This window comes from Rutidosis leptorrhynchoides, chromosome 3, assembly GCF_046630445.1.
Source record: "Rutidosis leptorrhynchoides isolate AG116_Rl617_1_P2 chromosome 3, CSIRO_AGI_Rlap_v1, whole genome shotgun sequence".
NCBI lineage: Eukaryota > Viridiplantae > Streptophyta > Magnoliopsida > Asterales > Asteraceae > Rutidosis > Rutidosis leptorrhynchoides.
In genome coordinates, this window is record NC_092335.1 from 575,689,160 (window position 1) to 575,709,054 (window position 19,895).

Genomic DNA, 19,895 nt, shown 5'->3' on the forward strand with positions numbered 1-19,895 from the left:
ACCAAGAACCCCACTGGAGCACTTGTTTACTGTTTTTTCGGGATCTGTTCAAATTCCTGGACTTCTGGAAAATTGATTTTCAGTTAGTTCTTTTCGATTAGATGACTTTTCGTTTAGGCCTTGACTTAATCCGATATACGGTTTAGGATTTATGGCCCTCCGAAAGTCACTACTCCCTTGTAACGTTGTGCTGAAATTTCTGACCTACTCGCACTTAAACCATCTCCACGGTCAAATGAAGACGAGTTAGATTCTGAAAATTGGTCAGCGGTTAGAGGACTCACATACGGAACCATAGCCACTGACTACGCATCTTTTTGATTTACGTAGAGGTCGTAGCAGCTGATCTAATTCAGCATATTTTTTCGATCTCTATACTTGTTAAACTTACTTAGCTTTTACAATGATGAATGATGATGATGATGATGACACTTAAACTTATTTTATGCACTATTAGAACCTATAAGGACAACATACTAACCTAGTAACCTTTGATTTAGGTTGACGACCTTTCGGACCAACTTACTACTTGCATACTTTCATTACCGACTTTACCGCTTTTATCACTGTGAGTTATAGCTTCCCTTTTTACTTTACTATTTTTGGGACTAAGAATACATGCGCTTTTTATGTTTTACTTATTTGACACGGGTACTTAAACTTTACATATGTGTGGGTTATATAACGGCATAAACTTTCCCCTTAGCACAGTAACGTTTAACTATTGGTTTTTGAACCGGTAGACACGAATCTTAGATATGGATCCATAGGGTTTGACATCCCCACTCGAGCTAGTCGTGCTAGCATTTAATGGGTGTTTAATACTTCGAGGACATACACACTCACCAGGTGTACTTTTAGGGGGTGATATTTATATTTACGTTAAGTCTAGTTACCATGTGCCAACGGTTAAACATATACTTTTCATATTGTTTGAAACACTGAAATCTCGTGGCCTACCTTACATTACTGTTACAACTTAAACTATAGCTCACCATCATTATTGTTGATGTTTTTAAGCATGTTTTCTCAGGTGCTTAGAGGTTTGTTGCTTCCGCTGTTAGACTTGCTGTCTTGGTGTTATTGATTGCTGTTAAGGACCTGCCGTGTTAGATTTCTACTGCATTACTTAGAGTTGTCTCAATCATGAAGCTTTTATTTTGCATTCGCAACTTATGTTACTTGAATAATGGCTTTGTAATGACCTTTGTGTCACGTTATCTTTTGTAAAACGCTATCTTTTTATGAATGCAAACTGGTTTTCAAACAGCATATACTATTTGACCGTGTAAAGATCCTGTTGTTGACGAATCGTACACGATGGTTTTGTACGGGGCGTCACAGAAGGAGAGCCGTTAACCAAAACAGAAATTGAGGCGGACGTCAAACAAGATTTTATCTACTTCCTCCAACGGGATCCGAATCCCATCAACTCTATAATTTCCAAAAGATAATCCCAGTTTAAACTATCGAAGGCTTTCTCGAAGTCAGCTTTGAATAGAAAGCCTTTCTTTTTGTTCGCTTTCATATCATGTAACGATTCATTTGCAATTAGTATGCCATCGAGGATGTATCTGTTTTTGATGAAAGCACTTTGTTCCATTCCAGCCACTGATCCTATCACCGAACGCAGACATTTAGATAGAACTTTAGAAAGGATTTTATAATATATTCCAATTAAGCTTATGGGCCTGTAGTCTGCAAAACCCTGTGGATCACATTTTTTGGGAATTAAAGCAATGAAGGATGCGTTACATCCTTTTGAAATTTCGCCTGTTTCTCAGAGGTAATTGACAGCTCGAATTAATTTGTTCTTAATGATGTTCCAATAAATTTTAACGAATTTCATGTTAAATCCATCCGGGCCAGGGGCTTTTGAGGATCCACAATCTTTCATGGCTTCGAATATTACGGCTTCATTAAAAGGAGATTCAATTATATCAGCTTGTGTATAGGACAACTTATGTTCTAATTGTCCACGGAATTTCATAGTACGGTGGTGTGATGCACTAAAACGGGACTTGAAGTGAGATAGAGCTTCGTTTTTAATAATGTTTGGATTTTCTTGCCATATTCCATTCATGTTAATTCCTCGGATGTTGTTTTTAGTTGTTCTTCTGCGAATTATAGAATGAAAGTATTTGCTACTTTCGTCTCCTTCAACCGCCCATTTGATTCTCGATTTTTGTTTTAAGATTTCTGCATTTTCTTTATCTTTTTGAAACCAAATTTTCTTTGTTTCCATCCATTGTGCAATTTCATCTTCGATTAGATCACGTAGACAAATAGTTTTTTCCCAATTTTTTACTTGATATTTGAGAGTATCGATATCAGAATTTAATTTCTTGAACTGCGAGTTGCATTTGGTTTTGAGAGCCTCCTTGAAGTTTTTTAGTTTGTCTCTGAATATGCAGCCTGGTTTAGGGTTTCTTGTTGTAGCACCCCATGAGCTTGAAATAACATCTGGGCTGTCAGCCATTACTAGCCAATTGTCGAATACCCTGGTGGACTTGGGCCCAAAGTCAGTGTTTGTATCTTTCAACATTATGGGGAAATGATCAGAATGTTCTTTAGCTAAGGTCGTAGCCGATAGACCTTCCCATGTTGATGAAAACTTTTCGGATGCTAGGAATCTGTCTAATTTGCTGTATTTTATTCCATCATCACTAATTCTAGTGAATTTGCTGCCACCTAACGGAATCTCAATCAAACAAGTCTTTTCGATGAAATCGTTAAAAAGTTTTGCCCTGTTCTCAAAGAAAACACAGTTTTTTCTTTCTGAAGCTTTCCTTACTTCATTGAAGTCACCACATACTAGCCAGTCATCAATATCTACCTGCATTATACACTCAAGACTTTCCCAGAAAAGATGTTTAAGGTTATCACAGTGAGGTCCATATACGTTCAAAATAATTGTGCCATTCGATTTACCCGCCCATTGTCCCTTGATTCCCAGAAAAAATTGTTTTTCGACAGCTTGACAAACCTTAAATTTGTTTGGATTCCAGATCAAAATCAAACCACCCGATTTACCCACCGCAGATTTTTGAACGAATTCAAATTCATTTGAACCCCAAATATGTTCTACCAGGTTGTCAGATTTTTTATTTTTTTTTTCCTTGAATCATTAGTATATCAGGGCATTGATAAGAGATTAAATTTTTTAGCCACGGAATGTTATCCTCACCCCACTTTCCCATCTCACGCATATTGATAGATATAATCTTCATTAAAAAAAAATCAAAAACAAACACGATTTGATACCGTTCACAGTTGAGGAGGAATCATCTCCAAACCGAGATCTTTTCCAAACTCTTGTAGTTTCAACGGTCCAGCAGGTAATCTGAAACTTTTTTTGTTTACATTAACACACATTTCAAATGTTTATGACATACAATGATATTTTTTAAAGTATATAGTTTTTTTTAGACCAACATGTTAGTAGTCAATGACGGGGTCCGAGTGCGATGTTAGAGACTACCCACTCAGTCATATCCACAACACCTATCAGAAGAAACCCGTCAACCCAAACCCGGAACACGTGATTATTTTTATTTTAATTAATTTTCATATTTTTCATTTAATTATATTCTAAAACATGTATTAGAGAAGTTATTCGCAAGTTTATGATGCTAAGAGGAATAGTGTTAAACTAGTATTCCGGATAAATATTCAATTTCACCGAATATCATTACCATAACATGTAAGAAAACAGGTATGAAACGAGATGATCTGGATTTGTCCCTGAATCGTCACATACTTTCCTAATTAAATATTCCGTCCCTCACAAGCTTCGGGTTTACACGAAACTCTAATTAGGATAAGACAAAAACGATTTTGTTTTCACACAATAAAAAATCAAAATCACGAATGAGAGAATCTGTGTGTTTCCGTATGTTTAAATGAATGCAAAAAACTGTTGGAAAAATCGAAATAATTTCAATATTCAACAGTTAGCATGAAGAGTCATAACTCTTCATTTTAGGCGGGAAAATCGGTTAGAAGACGCTTTTTCATTAAAACGAATAGTGTCTTTTCGGTTAAGGTTTCGGGGTGCCGCCCCGGGCCCCGCGAGGGGCGCTGTCCCTCGACCCTGCCCGCTCGATCGGGAGACCAGCCAGGGGCGTTGTCCCTTGGACCCCGCAAGGGGCACATCCCCCTTGACCCCAACAATTTACGCGTCAATTAGTAGCCAACTTTTACGGGCGTGTACTTCACAGTCTCCGAACTCGTTGTTCCGAACTCGTTGTTAAGTATAACTAGTTAACCATTGCATTCAAGTAAATCCTAATTAATTAAAATTAATTTTAGATACCCTAAAATCACCAACATAACATAAATTCTAGCAATTAGAACTTAGACCTTATAAAGTTATAATTTAATGTACGTGGTAGATATGGAACAACTTTACTAGAGTACCCCATTGTGAAAGGAAAAGTGAAAGAAAAGAAAACTAAATCTTGACCCATAATTAATTTTCAGAAATAAGAAACAGGAATAGGAAATAGGAAAGTAAAGTATAAAAGACTAAACACATGGTAAAACAATAGAGATGAAAACAAAAATCTCTTTTACCCATATACCAATGGAGGTGTGTAACACGATAGGTCTTAAATTCAAAATTCACTACCACTTAAATTCAAAATTCACTACCACTATATCTTATGATCGTCAAAAAATAATCAAAAACAATAATTAGATAACCCTCTTAGATCAGGTACATCCGTACATGTGCATAATTTGTTTTTCATTCCCACGATATTTACACCTTCATTTGGATACATCATCTTGTACATAATCTCATCACCAAGACATGCCTCCTGAGAAAATCATCGAACATGAACACTTTCGATACATACAACATACACACTAGAATCCATTATCATTGTCAAATTGAGCTGGCATATCATCCACACAAAATTTTTTTTTCTTGGATTTACTTAACTGATCTCGGGGCTACTACTCTTTTAATCTCTTTGCAAGCTGTCCGGAGTTATCACAGATGAACCTTTGTAGTCAAAAGGGTTTATATATATGTTGATTTATAGAATTACCCTTAAATGAATATACATATCTATCTATGATATATGATTATACTTAAAATGTAAGTTAAATTGAATGTTTTATTTATTTAGTATATTTAAAGTTACAACTTATTACGTTTGGAGGGTAGAAATAGTGTAACTTCTGTATAGTTTCTTCGTTTGCTTTCTTTTGTAGGCTTTTCTCGTGGTTTTTCGTTTCGTTTTGGACCCTGGTATATTTCTCGTGGTTATAAAATCTTACTTGCTTTTCAAAAAAAAAGAAATAGTGTAACTTCAATGTTGGAATTAATCGTGTCTGCCTTTGCCCATGATATATTGTAGGCTTCATCTATATTTAACATGTGGACCATTCATAAATAAATATACTGTAACTATTATATGTTTGTAGATTGAAGGTGATGGCTCCTATTCTTCCATGTTCTAAATGCTCTACATCTAATAATTAAGTCGATACATTATCTATAATAATTATGTTATCTTGCAAACAAGTTCTAAGCTTGGACCACACTAGCTCGCTCGTTTTTCTAAGGACCGTTGATTTCTCAATCAGTGTACGGGCAACGCAAGCTTTCACTCTCTTGGTATAACCGTATAACGCTTTCAGGTGAATTATTTTTGGATAGTTTATCAATTGTTGTTTTGTAGGATAAACATTCGACAACAGCTCCTCAGCTGATTCAATAAATAACTGTAAAAACGACTACATTTACGAATTTGAGCCATATGAGTTTAAATTTCACATAATTATATGCGATTATTAATCTTGCTTTAAGCGTTTGTTGAAGTTTTGGATCATTACTTCTTAAGTGAAAATAAATCAATAAATTGACACGTGTAGACAATACATCTTCAATTAAATGCATTCATCTAAAACTATCATTTTCTAAGTTTAACAATTATAAAAGCTGAAATTTATCTATTGAAATGGTCTTGAATATATTTCACTTTCTCGACGTTGAATGATTTTTAACAATATAATTCAAATTAACTGGTTCAGTTTCATGTTGTTATTCATATTAATTTGATTGTCCTAATCCATTCCAATAATTCCAAAGGATTATCCTTATGGTTAGAACCATACAAATCTCTCGTGAAGACTCTAATTCAATCGATACGAGCCGCAGCCATGGAGCTTTGCTTTTCTTTTTATATATAAAAAACACACATTTTAGTGTTTTGAAACCAAAACCTAATATCTCTCATTAGTTTCAATTTAGCCGAATCAGTGGAATTAAATGTATTATATGTTCATCTTTCTCTAAAATTGAGAAATAAATAAATAAATAAATAAATACGAATACTTCACTTAACTTTAAAACCATTTTGGATACAAAGAGACTGAATAGTACCATCCCTTGAAATCAGGGTTTATTAACAACTGTGTTCTGTGTACTAGTATCCTGACAAATAGAATAAAGACTCACTGACCCCCCAGATAGAATGGTCCCATATCAGATGATTGTGTCCATATTATTATTTTATAGTATATCGTATATTTTTGCATATATTCCTATGGTGGGGGCGTTTAAGTGTTGTATGTTGTTCGTTGTGATTTCTCAGCAATTGAGCTTGGCGTTCGTTTGCTGATGGTTGGAGATTGTGTGTATATGTGGTGATTCTTGTGTTGAAGGCTGGGTCGTGCAAGTTCTATGTAGCTTTTGGTATTTGCAGCTTCGTTGCAGGTGGAGACGACTATACGAGTTCTTCAGGAGAGGGTTGGAATTTATATTTAGGTCTATGGTTGTTGGTTGCTTATTGATATGTTTGTGCTAGTGTATTTGTTTTCAACGAGGATAAAAAAAAAAAACTCTAGCTTCGCTGTGGAGTGGTTTTGGTTGGTTAACGATCGATTAATTGACTGTTAAAAAAACGATTAACGGTCGGTTAATTACATGTTTAGAAAATAAAAGAATGAAAAATGAAGAGGAAAAAGTAAATGAAAAAAGGTAATGAAAAAAAGCTTTTGATCAGTTAACATAACGTTTTAAAAAAACGATTAACGGTCAGTTAACTAAATGCTTTAAAGTAAATGAATTGTTATGATTATTATTATTCTTATTATTATATTATTATTATATTCGTTAGAAAAAATGTATATGAATACTTAACGTTCATTAAGTAACTGCTACTGAAATTAGATACAGAGTATATCATTAGAGATAAACAGGACTTTTTGACTAAATAGTACTATTAATTTGCATCAAGTTTATAGTCCACGTATTTTTGAAAATGATTTTTACTAAACAAGTATAACCGGCATTCTTAACGCCAGTTTGACACGTTTAAAGGAAAATTGGTTTTCAAACTATTGGTTTGACACATTTCACTTCAAGCTGTGTGTACTTATTGTTTATATTCTTGTACGTGGACAAACTGGTGTTGGGAACACTGGTTTGTAAGACACTTTTCAGACTCTGACAAACCGGTCTTGGAAACACTGGTTTGACCTTAACTTTTTTGACCTCAAACTCTAATTGATTAACCTTGATTAACTTGATTTTAATAACTTTGATATATATATATATATATATATATATATATATATATATATATATATATATATATATATATATATATATATATATATATATATATATAACAAAAAACATAGATAACAAAACATAAATTTCTAAGATTCTCAAACAAACAATGGAAGTCGGGTTCAACAAAACCAGGGTGAACATTTGAGGGCTACCGATAATTTTATAAAGAAGTGCTCGAAGAGTTTGTATATGATGATAACTTTGAACAAATTCTGTGGCTATATGCAATACAATGGGCGTATTCTGACGGTGATAATTATTAATCGGGTTTGGTTTTCAACTTTACATTAATGTTAATTTTTATATATATATATATATATATATATATATATATATATATATATATATATATATATATATATATATATATATATATATATATATATATATATATATCCAATTATGACATTTTATTTGTGTTTTATAATGAAAGGTGAGTCGAATATAGGAGGAATACCTTATTTTCTGAAGAAGAAAAAAAAAAGGCAAAATCGACCAGGTTGTTGGTGTTCTCAAGACTTGTGTTCCAAATATTTTTGGTGATCTTCAAATAGTGATAAAAGTAAGATTTATGATATGATTTACAAATTATTTTGTATGGGATACGATTTTACGTATGTTTTTTATTAAACCCACATCTATTTTAAACTCAATACGTAATTAGTTACACTCTAACCCGAATTAAATAATTCATAATTCAAATTTATAAAGCCCAAAACCTTAAATATACCTACCTATACTCTTGTCAATATAAAAAACACTCTCAACCTAACCTAAACACACATTCACCACAACCACATTTCACTCTCTCCCAACATACCAATTAATTTAAACCCAGATAATGACTATTTTCTGCAGATGTGGCAAACGTGCTACAATCCGAACTTCAATTACAGATGAAATCCTGTTCGTAGGTTTTACGGTTTCCCCGATTATCCGGTACAATAAAACTCAATTTCTTTAACATTCTGTTCTGTTTAAAAAATGAGATTAACATTTTTTTGTTCATGGAGGTCTCGTTAATGCATTTGGCTTGGCTGGTACGACCAAGGGTCCATCACTTGTATGGGCAGCAACAATTCTGCATGAAGAATATGAGGCAAATGAGATTCTTCAACGAAAACTGGTTATCTCACATGATGTCGTCGAGATTGCTGAAGCAACAAAGAAAAAGATGAAACTGCTTTAATATTGTAGTTGGATAACATTTATCTTGCTTATGTTTATGTGTAACATGGGTTGCTATGTGAACTTGTTTTTAATAATATGCTAAATTTCGTTGACGATATCAAATACATTCCAAATACTAATAATTTAAAAACATACAATCTTAAGAAGACAAATATTACACAAACTCGTAATTAAATCTAGATGCTTAGAATATGTGTGCTCTTTCCACATCACGAGATTCACCATTATTGGTAATATTTTTATAACATAATTTTTGTGTAATCGGCTGCTCGTAAGGTATGGATCTGTCCTAGAGTCCATTGCCTCTTGCATCCTACTAGCAATTATGTATCCGACGTTAAATTTAATATCATTAATTATCCAAAACATCATTATTGCCTCTTGTGCAAGCACATAATCAAAACTTCTCGTTGGTTCACGGCATAGTATGTTGCTACGTATAATTTCGTATATCTTGTTGAAATTCTTACGAAGGTGACAAATACAAACACGTCAATCTTCATGACAAGGCATCTCAAACGAGACTTTGTAATTGTGCGAACAGCTTACCCCATGTTCATACGAGTGATTGATTGAGCCACACTATTGTGGAAAAGGTAACTAGTATTGGTGTAAACTTTCTTGTCTGGGTTTTCTAGGCCTAACGAATATTTGAATTCTTCAGACGTTCATACGTATCGTACACCATCAATCTTGAAACGCAATGTATTATCAGTACGTCTAAATTTTAAATGCATGTAGAAATCATGAACATGATCAGGATAAACTGGATCAGTGTTCGTAATAAAATTTTCTAGCTGCAAAATCTTCAAACATCTGAAACTCCCGCTCTTCTTTCAAATTGAGCTTTTCAAAATCAAAAGCATGACAAAACTCTGCCCTACTAACTAGCCTTAAATAAATAGACATTTTTTAAAAAACAATTAGGGTTGCAATGTGTATTTTGTGATAAAAAAATGTGTATGATAAACTTGAACATGCATATTGTGTTTATAAAGAAAATTAGGTTTTCCTGTGTATGAAGCAAAGCGGAGTTAGTAAAATCGGTTTGAAAAAAAAAACTTAAAACCGACCTTTGTAAGACCGATTTTCCATTAAAGCTGAAAAACCATTTTACATTCAATTATCATCACAAGGGACTTACACATTGGATCAATCTGGCCTTCGAAAAGCAAATTTAATGTGATGTATAGAATGATCTTCTAAACACTAGTTACACGATTTCTGTAAATCCGAATCATTTTATTACTTTTACTACAAAGTTGTTCCAAAAAATACTTGTTAATAACAAAAACAAGAAAAACGTGTAGATCAAAATTTACAGCTATGATCATTTCTCGTTCTTCACACATCGAAAATTTTAAAAAGGTATTTTGGCTTGTCTGTTCTCCCATCGGCCACGGCTAATCGCCGATGTTCAGGATCACCTCACCGGCTTTTACTGTTATTTCTCCTTTCTCGTGTACCCTTCTCATTCCTCTAACATATCTGCATTATTATGGGTTTCGGTTTCGTTTCTAGCCACCAGTGTTATCTTGGACTAAGAACATGGTAATCGCACTCGTGTTCTTAGCTTTAGTGGTGCTTTAGTTACGCTAGGTACTAGCTAGCCCTTGTTTCTTTCACCGTTAGTCCTGTTCTTTTGTTTGGCCCCTTATAGATTTTCCAGCGATGTTACCGGGTTGCTTCCTCTTACAACATAGTTACCTGCTGAGTTTTCTTATTTTTTATAAGTAGTTCTATGTGTGAGAGGGAGTCATGGTCCTTTTGAGGTGTGTTTGGTGTTTTATGTCAAACCGGTGTTCTGGGTCACCGGACTATTCAGTTTGTTTTGGTTATGGATCTCGTTAGAGATCAATTGTGGTTAGGTGCAAAAATGTAAAATGGTAGTTTGGTATGTTAGGATCAATAATTGATAAGATTTGTTGTATTACACTTTAGCTTTGATTTAGACTTTATCCCTTATAATCCCATAGTGTAAGGTGATGGCTATGTACTATAAATGGCCACCACCCTCCCCATTCACACCTTAAGCATTCACAATTCACCCTCACCCTTACACCTATATTTTCACACACTTAACAAACACTCTCAACCTCACACTTGTAATCACCTACATTTAACCAATTGTAACTTGCAGTGATTTTCAGATTTAACACACATTCATAGCATTTTCATATTCATATATACAGATTCATATACCTATACATATACGAACACAGATACATACACTTCATAATCATAAACATGAATTGAATCAGAAAATATACTTTACATGTGGTATCAGAGCATAATTAGGTGAATCCTAAACGATCCGGATCGAATTCGTGCTCAGTTTCACTGATTAATCAGGTGTTCATCACAGGTTGACTTTTTCTGAAAAGTCAAATGATCTAGGTCTCTAGATCAATCAAGACATGTTTAGATCGAATTGATAGCTGTTATATGTTCTAAATCATTCAATTGAGCTTCGTAAATCCTCATATCAGATCAACAAACACCTTCGATCAATCAATTTTCCAGTCAAAGTTTCGGTCAACATTTTGATCGAATCAAATTGGAACGAATTAGGTGTTGTTAGCATCATTTACTGATTTTCGAGTGTTAGTTAATCAATTTCAAACACATTTAGTTCAGAAATCATCACCTGAAACATCTCAGATTTGGATTTTGATTTTTGAAGCACAAAATGGCGGTTTTTACTAAAATCTGGGATTTCATCAAATTAAAGTGTGTTTTAGGGTTCTATTTTGATATAAAAAGATCAAATAAAGGTACATAAACTTACGTGAATCATTTTGAAGATCAGAAAATCGATTTTGCAGTTTTAGCCGAAATTTGTCACCGGAACATTCATAGATTCATCGGAATCTTCATAACTGTTTTTCACACGGTTGAATACACGAGTAGGTTAGTAGCGTACGTTTTGCTTTAGAGTGACTCAATTGATTGTTGAATCGTATGGAGTGATATACAGTTGATCATAATTACTGTACGAGTGTTATTACGAGTGGATATACGAGTGTTTATACGGGTGACTGAAATTTCGTACGGATTGATTTTGTAAGTGTAGCGTAAGGTTGGATTGAGTGAAATTAGGGTTCGTGGTTATTCAATTGGGGAAGAAGATATATAGTGTTATTTGTTGTTGTGCTCACGTGATTTAAAAAAAAAAAAAAAGAGGTCGGATATCGGATCCCATATATTTTTAGTATTGGGCTTCAACTCATCAAAAGGCCCAAATTTGCATACTAATTTCTTGAGATCACATATTCCAAGCTCAAGTTCAAATCCACTTCAGCAATAAAGTTCCAAGTTTTAATCAAAACCCATTTAGATGACTAAATTAGTTGATTAAAGGCCCATCAATCCTTCAACAAAATAATTCAGGTTTAATCGGGATTTGTACAATCATGGCGAAGTCATTTCATCAAATGGCAATGAATATGTCACCACCTTCATGGTCCGAAAAATACGATCATGAAAACAAAATGTGTAATTGCACTTGCAAAACAACCCCTTGTGATGCTAAACTTTATGAAATATGCGTGAGATACAAGTTCTATGATAATGTTGTGAACGAACGCAATGAACTGAAGAAACAAATTCAAGAATTTGAAAACAAATTGGAAGATCAACTCTCGAAGCACAAGAAGGATTTGCAGCGTCAAGACGATTCTTTCAAAGAAGAACGCATCAGACTTCAAAATGAATTGGCTATACAACGTCAAATGAAATCTGAACTTTATCAGTTGGAATCTCAACTTTCAAAGAGCAAATCACATGAGGAGCTGTTACAAAAGAAAGTGTCTACTCTTCAGAACGACTTAGAGATTCAAGTTCAGTCATACAAGGAAAGCCAAGCAAAGCTTAAAACAGAGCTACAAAATCGAAAATATTCTTTCGACAAAGAACAACTCAATTTAGAGACACTGAATAATCGAATCGAAGAGAAAATTTTTCATCTCATAGAAGAAAATAAGACAGTTCGGACTCTTCAATCAGAAAATGGTCATCTCAAGTCCAAGCATGAGTTTGATTCAAAAACCATTCTACAACTTAGTACAACTGTTGATAATCTTCAAACACATAACCGAACATCAACTCATGTCTTTGAAAAATGCATTTCCGATCTACAACATGAGTTAGATGTTAAATCAACACCAACTCCAAAACCAACAATGGTGTCGATGGGTATACAAGTTGAAATCCCAGAATACAACAAAACAAAGGTTTTCGAATTCAAATATTCGTCTCCTACACTCGAGAAAAAGGCTTCTTCACCAGAGATCCCCATGGTTTCTAATCCTCACAAAGCTGTCTATCGCGGACAACGAGTGTATTTAAATTACCAAACCAAAACAAATAAACCGTTTTTAGAACCTACTTATGGGGAAAATGGAGAACTCACCGGATTTCATGATCAATATGGATGGTTTCCGCATAAACCGAAGCAATCAAGTTCGAAGAATTCATCCATCAACTCGAACAAAACAACGTTTGTTAAAACACTTTCAAAACCAATCAAGTACTCATTCAAAGAGTTACTTTCCCTTAAGCCACGACCCATGATTCAGGCTAAACCAAAACCTTTTCAAACCAAGACCCAACCTCGATGGAATTCAAGATCAATTAACCACATCGACCAAACCTACAAATTGTTCACCAAAAACAATGACAAAGAAAACCGAAAAAAACCACCACTCAAACTTCCGCATCAAATCTTCCACATAAACTCTTCCCAACAACACTTCTCACTCCCTATGTTCGATTGAGGGGGAGCAAGATGGTTCATTATTCAAGGGGGAGCTTAAGAAAATCGTCAAACAAGCTCTTTCCTACACACCTTTCAATTTAATAAAGACATATTTGAACAACGCACACTAAGGGAGAGAACCAATGTCAGGATCAAAAGATGGTGTGCATTGTGATCACTCCTCAAAAATGGAGAATATTTCAAAAGAAGAAGTTTCTCCATTTCAAATCAACAACTAAGCCAATTTCGAGGGGGAGAGTTCAAGACATCAAAGAGACCCCGAGTCCCCCAAAAGTACAAGATTCTAAAGATGATAAAAAATAAGCGATTATCAACAGCAAATCATATCAAAGGGGGAGATTGTTAGGATCAATAATTGATAAGATTTGTTGTATTACACTTTAGCTTTGATTTAGACTTTATCCCTTATAATCCCATAGTGTAAGGTGATGGTTATGTACTATAAATAGCCACCACCCTCCCCATTCACACCTTAAGCCTTCACAATTCACCCTCACCCTTACACCTATACTTTCACACACTTAACAAACACTCTCAACCTCACACTTGTAATCACCTACACTTAACCAATTGTAACTTGTAGTGATTTTCAGATTCAACACACATTCATAGCATCTTCATATTCATATATACAGATTCATATACCTATACATATACGAACACAGATACATACACTTACATAATCATAAACATGAATTGAATCAGACAATGTACTTTACATGGTAAGTTCATAGTTGTACAATTATTGATTGGTTCATGTTTCAATGGTAATACGGTTGGAATTAAGACTCTACATTTAGATTCCTTCCCATTTTCCGACACTGTTTTGTATATGATCTCTTACTATCGCGTTCTGCCTTGTGCCTTTGCTCTTCCTTCTGGACGCTACCTCTTTTCCAGTCTATTTTGTGATACTTTTCTACTATTTGGTTGTTTCTTGTGGGTTTTCAAGGGTGGTATTTCTACATCCATTTGTCATTTTTCATCTCCGACGACGGCTTTGACCAGGTTTACTTACTTAGTTTGGTTTATATTGGTTTTACTCGGCTGTGATTGCGATTTTATGGTTTGTTAGATGTAGTTTGTGTGATTCCTTGTTCGGGTTCAGTTGGTGTTTGCTGAAATATCCCGTTCTTATTGATTAAAAACGTTCCATATTAATTGATTTCGTTGCGAGGTTTTGACCTCTATATGAGACATTTTTTTAAAGACTGCATTCATTTTTAAAACAAACCATAACCTTTATTTTATAAATAAAGGTTTAAAAAGCTTTACGTAGATTATCAAATAATGATAATCTAAAATATCCTGTTTACACACGACCATTACATAATGGTTTACAATACAAATATGTTACATCGAAATCAGTTTCTTGAATGCAGTTTTTACACAATATCATACAAACATGGACTCCAAATCTTGTCTTTATTTTAGTATGCAACAGCGGAAGCGCTTAGTATTCACCTGAGAATAAACATGCTTTAAACGTCAACAAAAATGTTGGTGAGTTATAGGTTTAACCTATATATATCAAATCGTAACAATAGACCACAAGATTTCATATTTCAATACACATCCCATACATAGAGATAAAAATCATTCATATGGTGAACACCTGGTAACCGACATTAACAAGATGCATATATAAGAATATCCCCATCATTCCGGGACACCCTTCGGATATGATATAAATTTCGAAGTACTAAAGCATCCGGTACTTTGGATGGGGTTTGTTAGGCCCAATAGATCTATCTTTAGGATTCGCGTCAATTAGGGTGTCTATTCCCTAATTCTTAGATTACCAGACTTAATAAAAAGGGGCATATTCGATTTCGATAATTCAACCATAGAATGTAGTTTCACGTACTTGTGTCTATTTTGTAAATCATTTATAAAACCTGCATGTATTCTCATCCCAAAAATATTAGATTTTAAAAGTGGGAATATAACTCACTTTCACAGATTTTTACTTCGTCGGGAAGTAAGACTTGGCCACTGGTTGATTCACGAACCTATAACAATATATACATATATATCAAAGTATGTTCAAAATATATTTACAATACTTTTAATACATTTTGATGTTTTAAGTTTATTAAGTCAGCTGTCCTCGTTAGTAACCTACAACTAGTTGTCCACAGTTAGATGTACAGAAATAAATCGATAAATATTATCTTGAATCAATCCACAACCCAGTGTATACGTATCTCAGTATTGATCACAACTCAAACTATATATATATTTTGAAATCAACCTCAACCCTGTATAGCTAACTCCAACATTCACATATAGAGTGTCTATGGTTGTTCCGCAATATATATATAGATGGGTCGACATGATAGGTCGAAACATTGTATACGTGTCTATGGTATCTCAAGATTACATAATATACAATATAAGTTGATTAAGTTATGGTTGGAATAGATTTATTACTAACTTTCACGTAGGTAAAATGAGTAGTTTTTATCAATCTTATTTTACTCGCCATTTCTTCGTTTCTAATCCGTTTTGAGTGATTCCAGTGGCCACGGTTTCGTATTGAACTTAACTTTATGAATCTAAATAGAAAAAGTATAAGTTTATAGTCGGAAATACAAGTTACAAGTCGTTTTTGAAAGAGGTAGTCATTTCCGTCGAAAGAACGACATCTTGATGACCATTTTGAAAAACATACTTTCACTTCGAGTTTAACCATGATTTTTGGATATAGTTTCATGTTCATAAGAAAAATCATTTTTCCAGAAGTATAGCTTTTAAATCAAAGTTCTTCTTAGCTTTTAATTATCCCAACCAAAACAGCCCCCGATTTAACTACGACGGCGTATATCCAGTTTTATGGTGTTTATCGTGTTTCCGGATTTTAAATCATTTAAGTTAGCATATCATATAGATATAGAACATGTGTTTAGTTGATTTTAAAAGTCTAGTTAGAAGGATTAACTTTATTTGCGAACAAGTTTAGAATTAACTAAACTATGTTCTAGTGATTACAAGTTTATAACGTTGAATAAGACAGCTTTTTATGTATGAATCGAATGATGTTATGAACATCATTACTACCTCAAGTTCCTTGGATAAACCTACTGGAAATAAGAAAAATGGATCTAGCTTCAAAGGATCCTTGGATGGCTTGAAAGTTCTTGAAGCAGAATCATGACACGAAACAATTTCAAGTAAGATTTCCACTCGAAATAAGATTGTTATAGTTATAGAAATTGAATTAAAGTTTGAATATGATTATTACCTTGTATTAGAAAGATAACCTACTGTAAGTAACAAAGGTTTCTTGATCTTGGATGATTACTTGGAATGGATTTAGAAAACTTGGAAGTAAACTTGCAATCTTGGAAGTATTCTTGATTTTATGAAACTAGTACTTTTGGAATTTATGAAGAACACTTAGAACTTGAAGATAGAACTTGAGAGAGATCAATTAAATGAAGAAAATTGAAGAATGAAAGTGTTTGTAGGTGTTTTTGGTCGTTGGTGTATGGATTAGATATAAAGGATATGTAATTTTATTTTCATGTAAATAAGTCATGAATGATTACTCATATTTTTTGTAATTTTATGAGATATTTCATGCTAGTTGCCAAATGATAGTTCCCACATGTGTTAGGTGACTCACATGGGCTGCTAAGAGCTGATCATTGGAGTGTTGATGTTTTCGCTAAGGGGTATAAAATACTATTAAATTTTACAAGGAAAAACTATTAAATGCGATACAATTTTACACAAGATATTTATTTATTTATAGAATGGATATACTTAAACCTTGCTACAACACTTATAGGCAGTGTACCTAATCGTACAGTAGTGTAGTTTTTAGTAAGTCTGGTTCGTTCCACAGGGAAAAAAAATCTTTAAACAAAGCTTAACGCTATATTAGTTTAATTTATAAAAATACAAATATATATATAAGTAATATTATTATTATAAAGGGGGGTTTTTACCGTTTAATGACCGGTTTGTCGATTTTTAAAACTTTAGTCGCAGTTAAAACCAAATGTAAAATATTAAAAATAAATACAAGACTTAATTTAAAGCGTAAAGTAAATAACGATAATGAAATTGCGATAAATAAAAGTGCGATAAAATAAACTTGCGATAATTAAAAAGTACGATAATTAAAAGTGCAATTAAATACAATAACAATAAATAAAAGTGCGATAATTAGAAGTGCAATTAAATATAAAATAAAGGAAATTAAATATGAAATAAAAGAATTATGCTTATTTAAACTTTCGTAATCATGATGTTTGACGTGTTGATTTTAGTTTTATGCCCATGGGTTAATTGTCCTTTGTCCTGGATTATTTAATATGTCCGTCTGGTTTTTGTCCATAACAGTCCATCAGTCATAAATATAAAGTGCGAGTGTCCTCGTCAAATTATCCTTATACCCGAAGTTAAATATTCCAACTAATTGGGGATTTAAACTGTAGCAAGATTTTAATACTTTGTTTAATAATTACACCAGGTTATTGACTGCGTGTAACCCAAGGTTTTAATACTTTGTTATCAATTATGGCAAGTGTCCTTGTACATAATTTCACCCCTGTTTTAATAATTCCATAGACTATTAATCCATTCCCGTGTCCGGTTAAATGAACGATTATTCGTACATATAAATACCCTGCTATCGTGTCCGATTAAGTGTATATGGTTATTTATAGGGACGTCCAATTGTAAATTTTTATATTAAAATTAACAAACTATCATTTAGTTAAACAAATATAAAGGCCATTAATAGCCCATAGTCTAATTTCCACAAGTGTCGTTCTTTTGTTCAAACCCCAATTATGGTACAAAGCCCAATTACCCAATTTTAGTAATTAGCTCAACATCATGATTACTTCGGATTAAATAAGCATAATAATAACTTAGCTACGAGACATTAAATTAAAAAAGGTTGAACATAACTTACAATGATTAAAAATAGCGTAGCGTTACACGGACAAAATTTCGACTTACACCCTTACAACATTCGCTAACATACCATTATTATTAGAATTAAAATTAAAATTAAAATTAAAATATAAATTATAAATATAAATATTACGTATAGATATAGAGAGGATGGATTTTTGGATGGATATATGGTGCACCAAAGCTCGAAATTTATAGGCCTGTGAACTAAAAAAGTTGGCCATGCGATCGCATGGCTTTTGTGCCTCCAGGCCATGCGATCGCATGGTGGTAGGTGACAGCTCAAAATTCTTGTTTTCTTGTTTGTCGACGTTTTAATTAAATAAATATAATATATAAATAATTATAAGAATTATTTAAATATTATATTATATTTATGTGCATAGTTGACCTGTAATTTTTAGTCCGTTGCGTCGAGCGTTGAGAGTTGACTCTGGTCCCGGTTCCCGATTTTCGAACGTCCTTGCGAATAATTTAATATCTTGTACTTTGCGTTTTGAATCTTGTACTCTTGTAATTTTCGAGACGTTTCTTATCAATAATTGGAACCTCTTTTATTGTATTTTGTACTTTTGAGCTTTTTGGTCGTTTGCGTCTTCAATTCGTCGAATCTGTCTTTTGTCTTCACCTTTTATTATTTAAACGAATATCACTTGTAAATAGGACAATTGCAACTAAAAGCTTGTCTTTCTTGAGGGATAATGCTATGAAATATATGTTCGTTTTTAGCATTATCAAATATTCCCACACTTGAGCGTTGCTTGTCCTCAAGCAATATAGTCTTGAAATACTAGAATCACTTCTTTATTCTTCACACTTTGTACATCAGTGATTTCTTTACGGCGGTATAAACAATGGTAGTAACGATGTGGTTTACAGTCCCACATGACTATAAAATTTAGATCCATTAAGGAAATTGAATCTTTATGAAAACATTTGATCTTTTTGAAAATTAAATCTAGCTTTTACCCTAGATAAGTTTTTCGGAATAACCCTTCACCGGTGTTTGCAAAATATTTTTGTGGGTTTGGTGGGTTTCAGATTTGAAAATTTTAGCTCAAAACTTGCGGTTTTGTGTCACCCACTTGCTAACCTTGTATTGGGAAAGTAACACGTCCAGTTTACTTGTTCCGAATATTACCTTTCGGTAAACTACCGTCCGGTTGTAAAGGAAAGCGTTGAACAAGCAACTGTTAAGGCAATGTCCCCTGACATGCTTTTAATTATGGTATATAACGTGTCGGACGCAATTACTATCCTTTGTAGGAGCAATAGTAAAGCTCACCCTTATAATTTTTTCGGTCTGGCACAAGGTCCTGTCATTGACCATGCTATGCAACCACCGTTCTTACGGTTGACACCCGATTTGGTTCAGGTGACCTAATGATTTCCATGTGAATTCCTAGAATT

The 19,895-nt window shown here is 33.5% G+C and overlaps 1 protein-coding gene across 1 annotated transcript; it reads right to left on the minus strand.

The window, feature by feature from the left end:
• Nucleotides 1–1,780: 1,780 nt before the first annotated feature.
• On the minus strand, nucleotides 1,781–2,842 carry LOC139902119 (uncharacterized). The gene has a single exon (XM_071884773.1). The coding sequence runs from the start codon at nucleotides 2,840–2,842 to the stop codon at nucleotides 1,781–1,783; it is 1,062 nt and encodes a 353-aa protein (XP_071740874.1).
• Nucleotides 2,843–19,895: the final 17,053 nt, after the last annotated feature.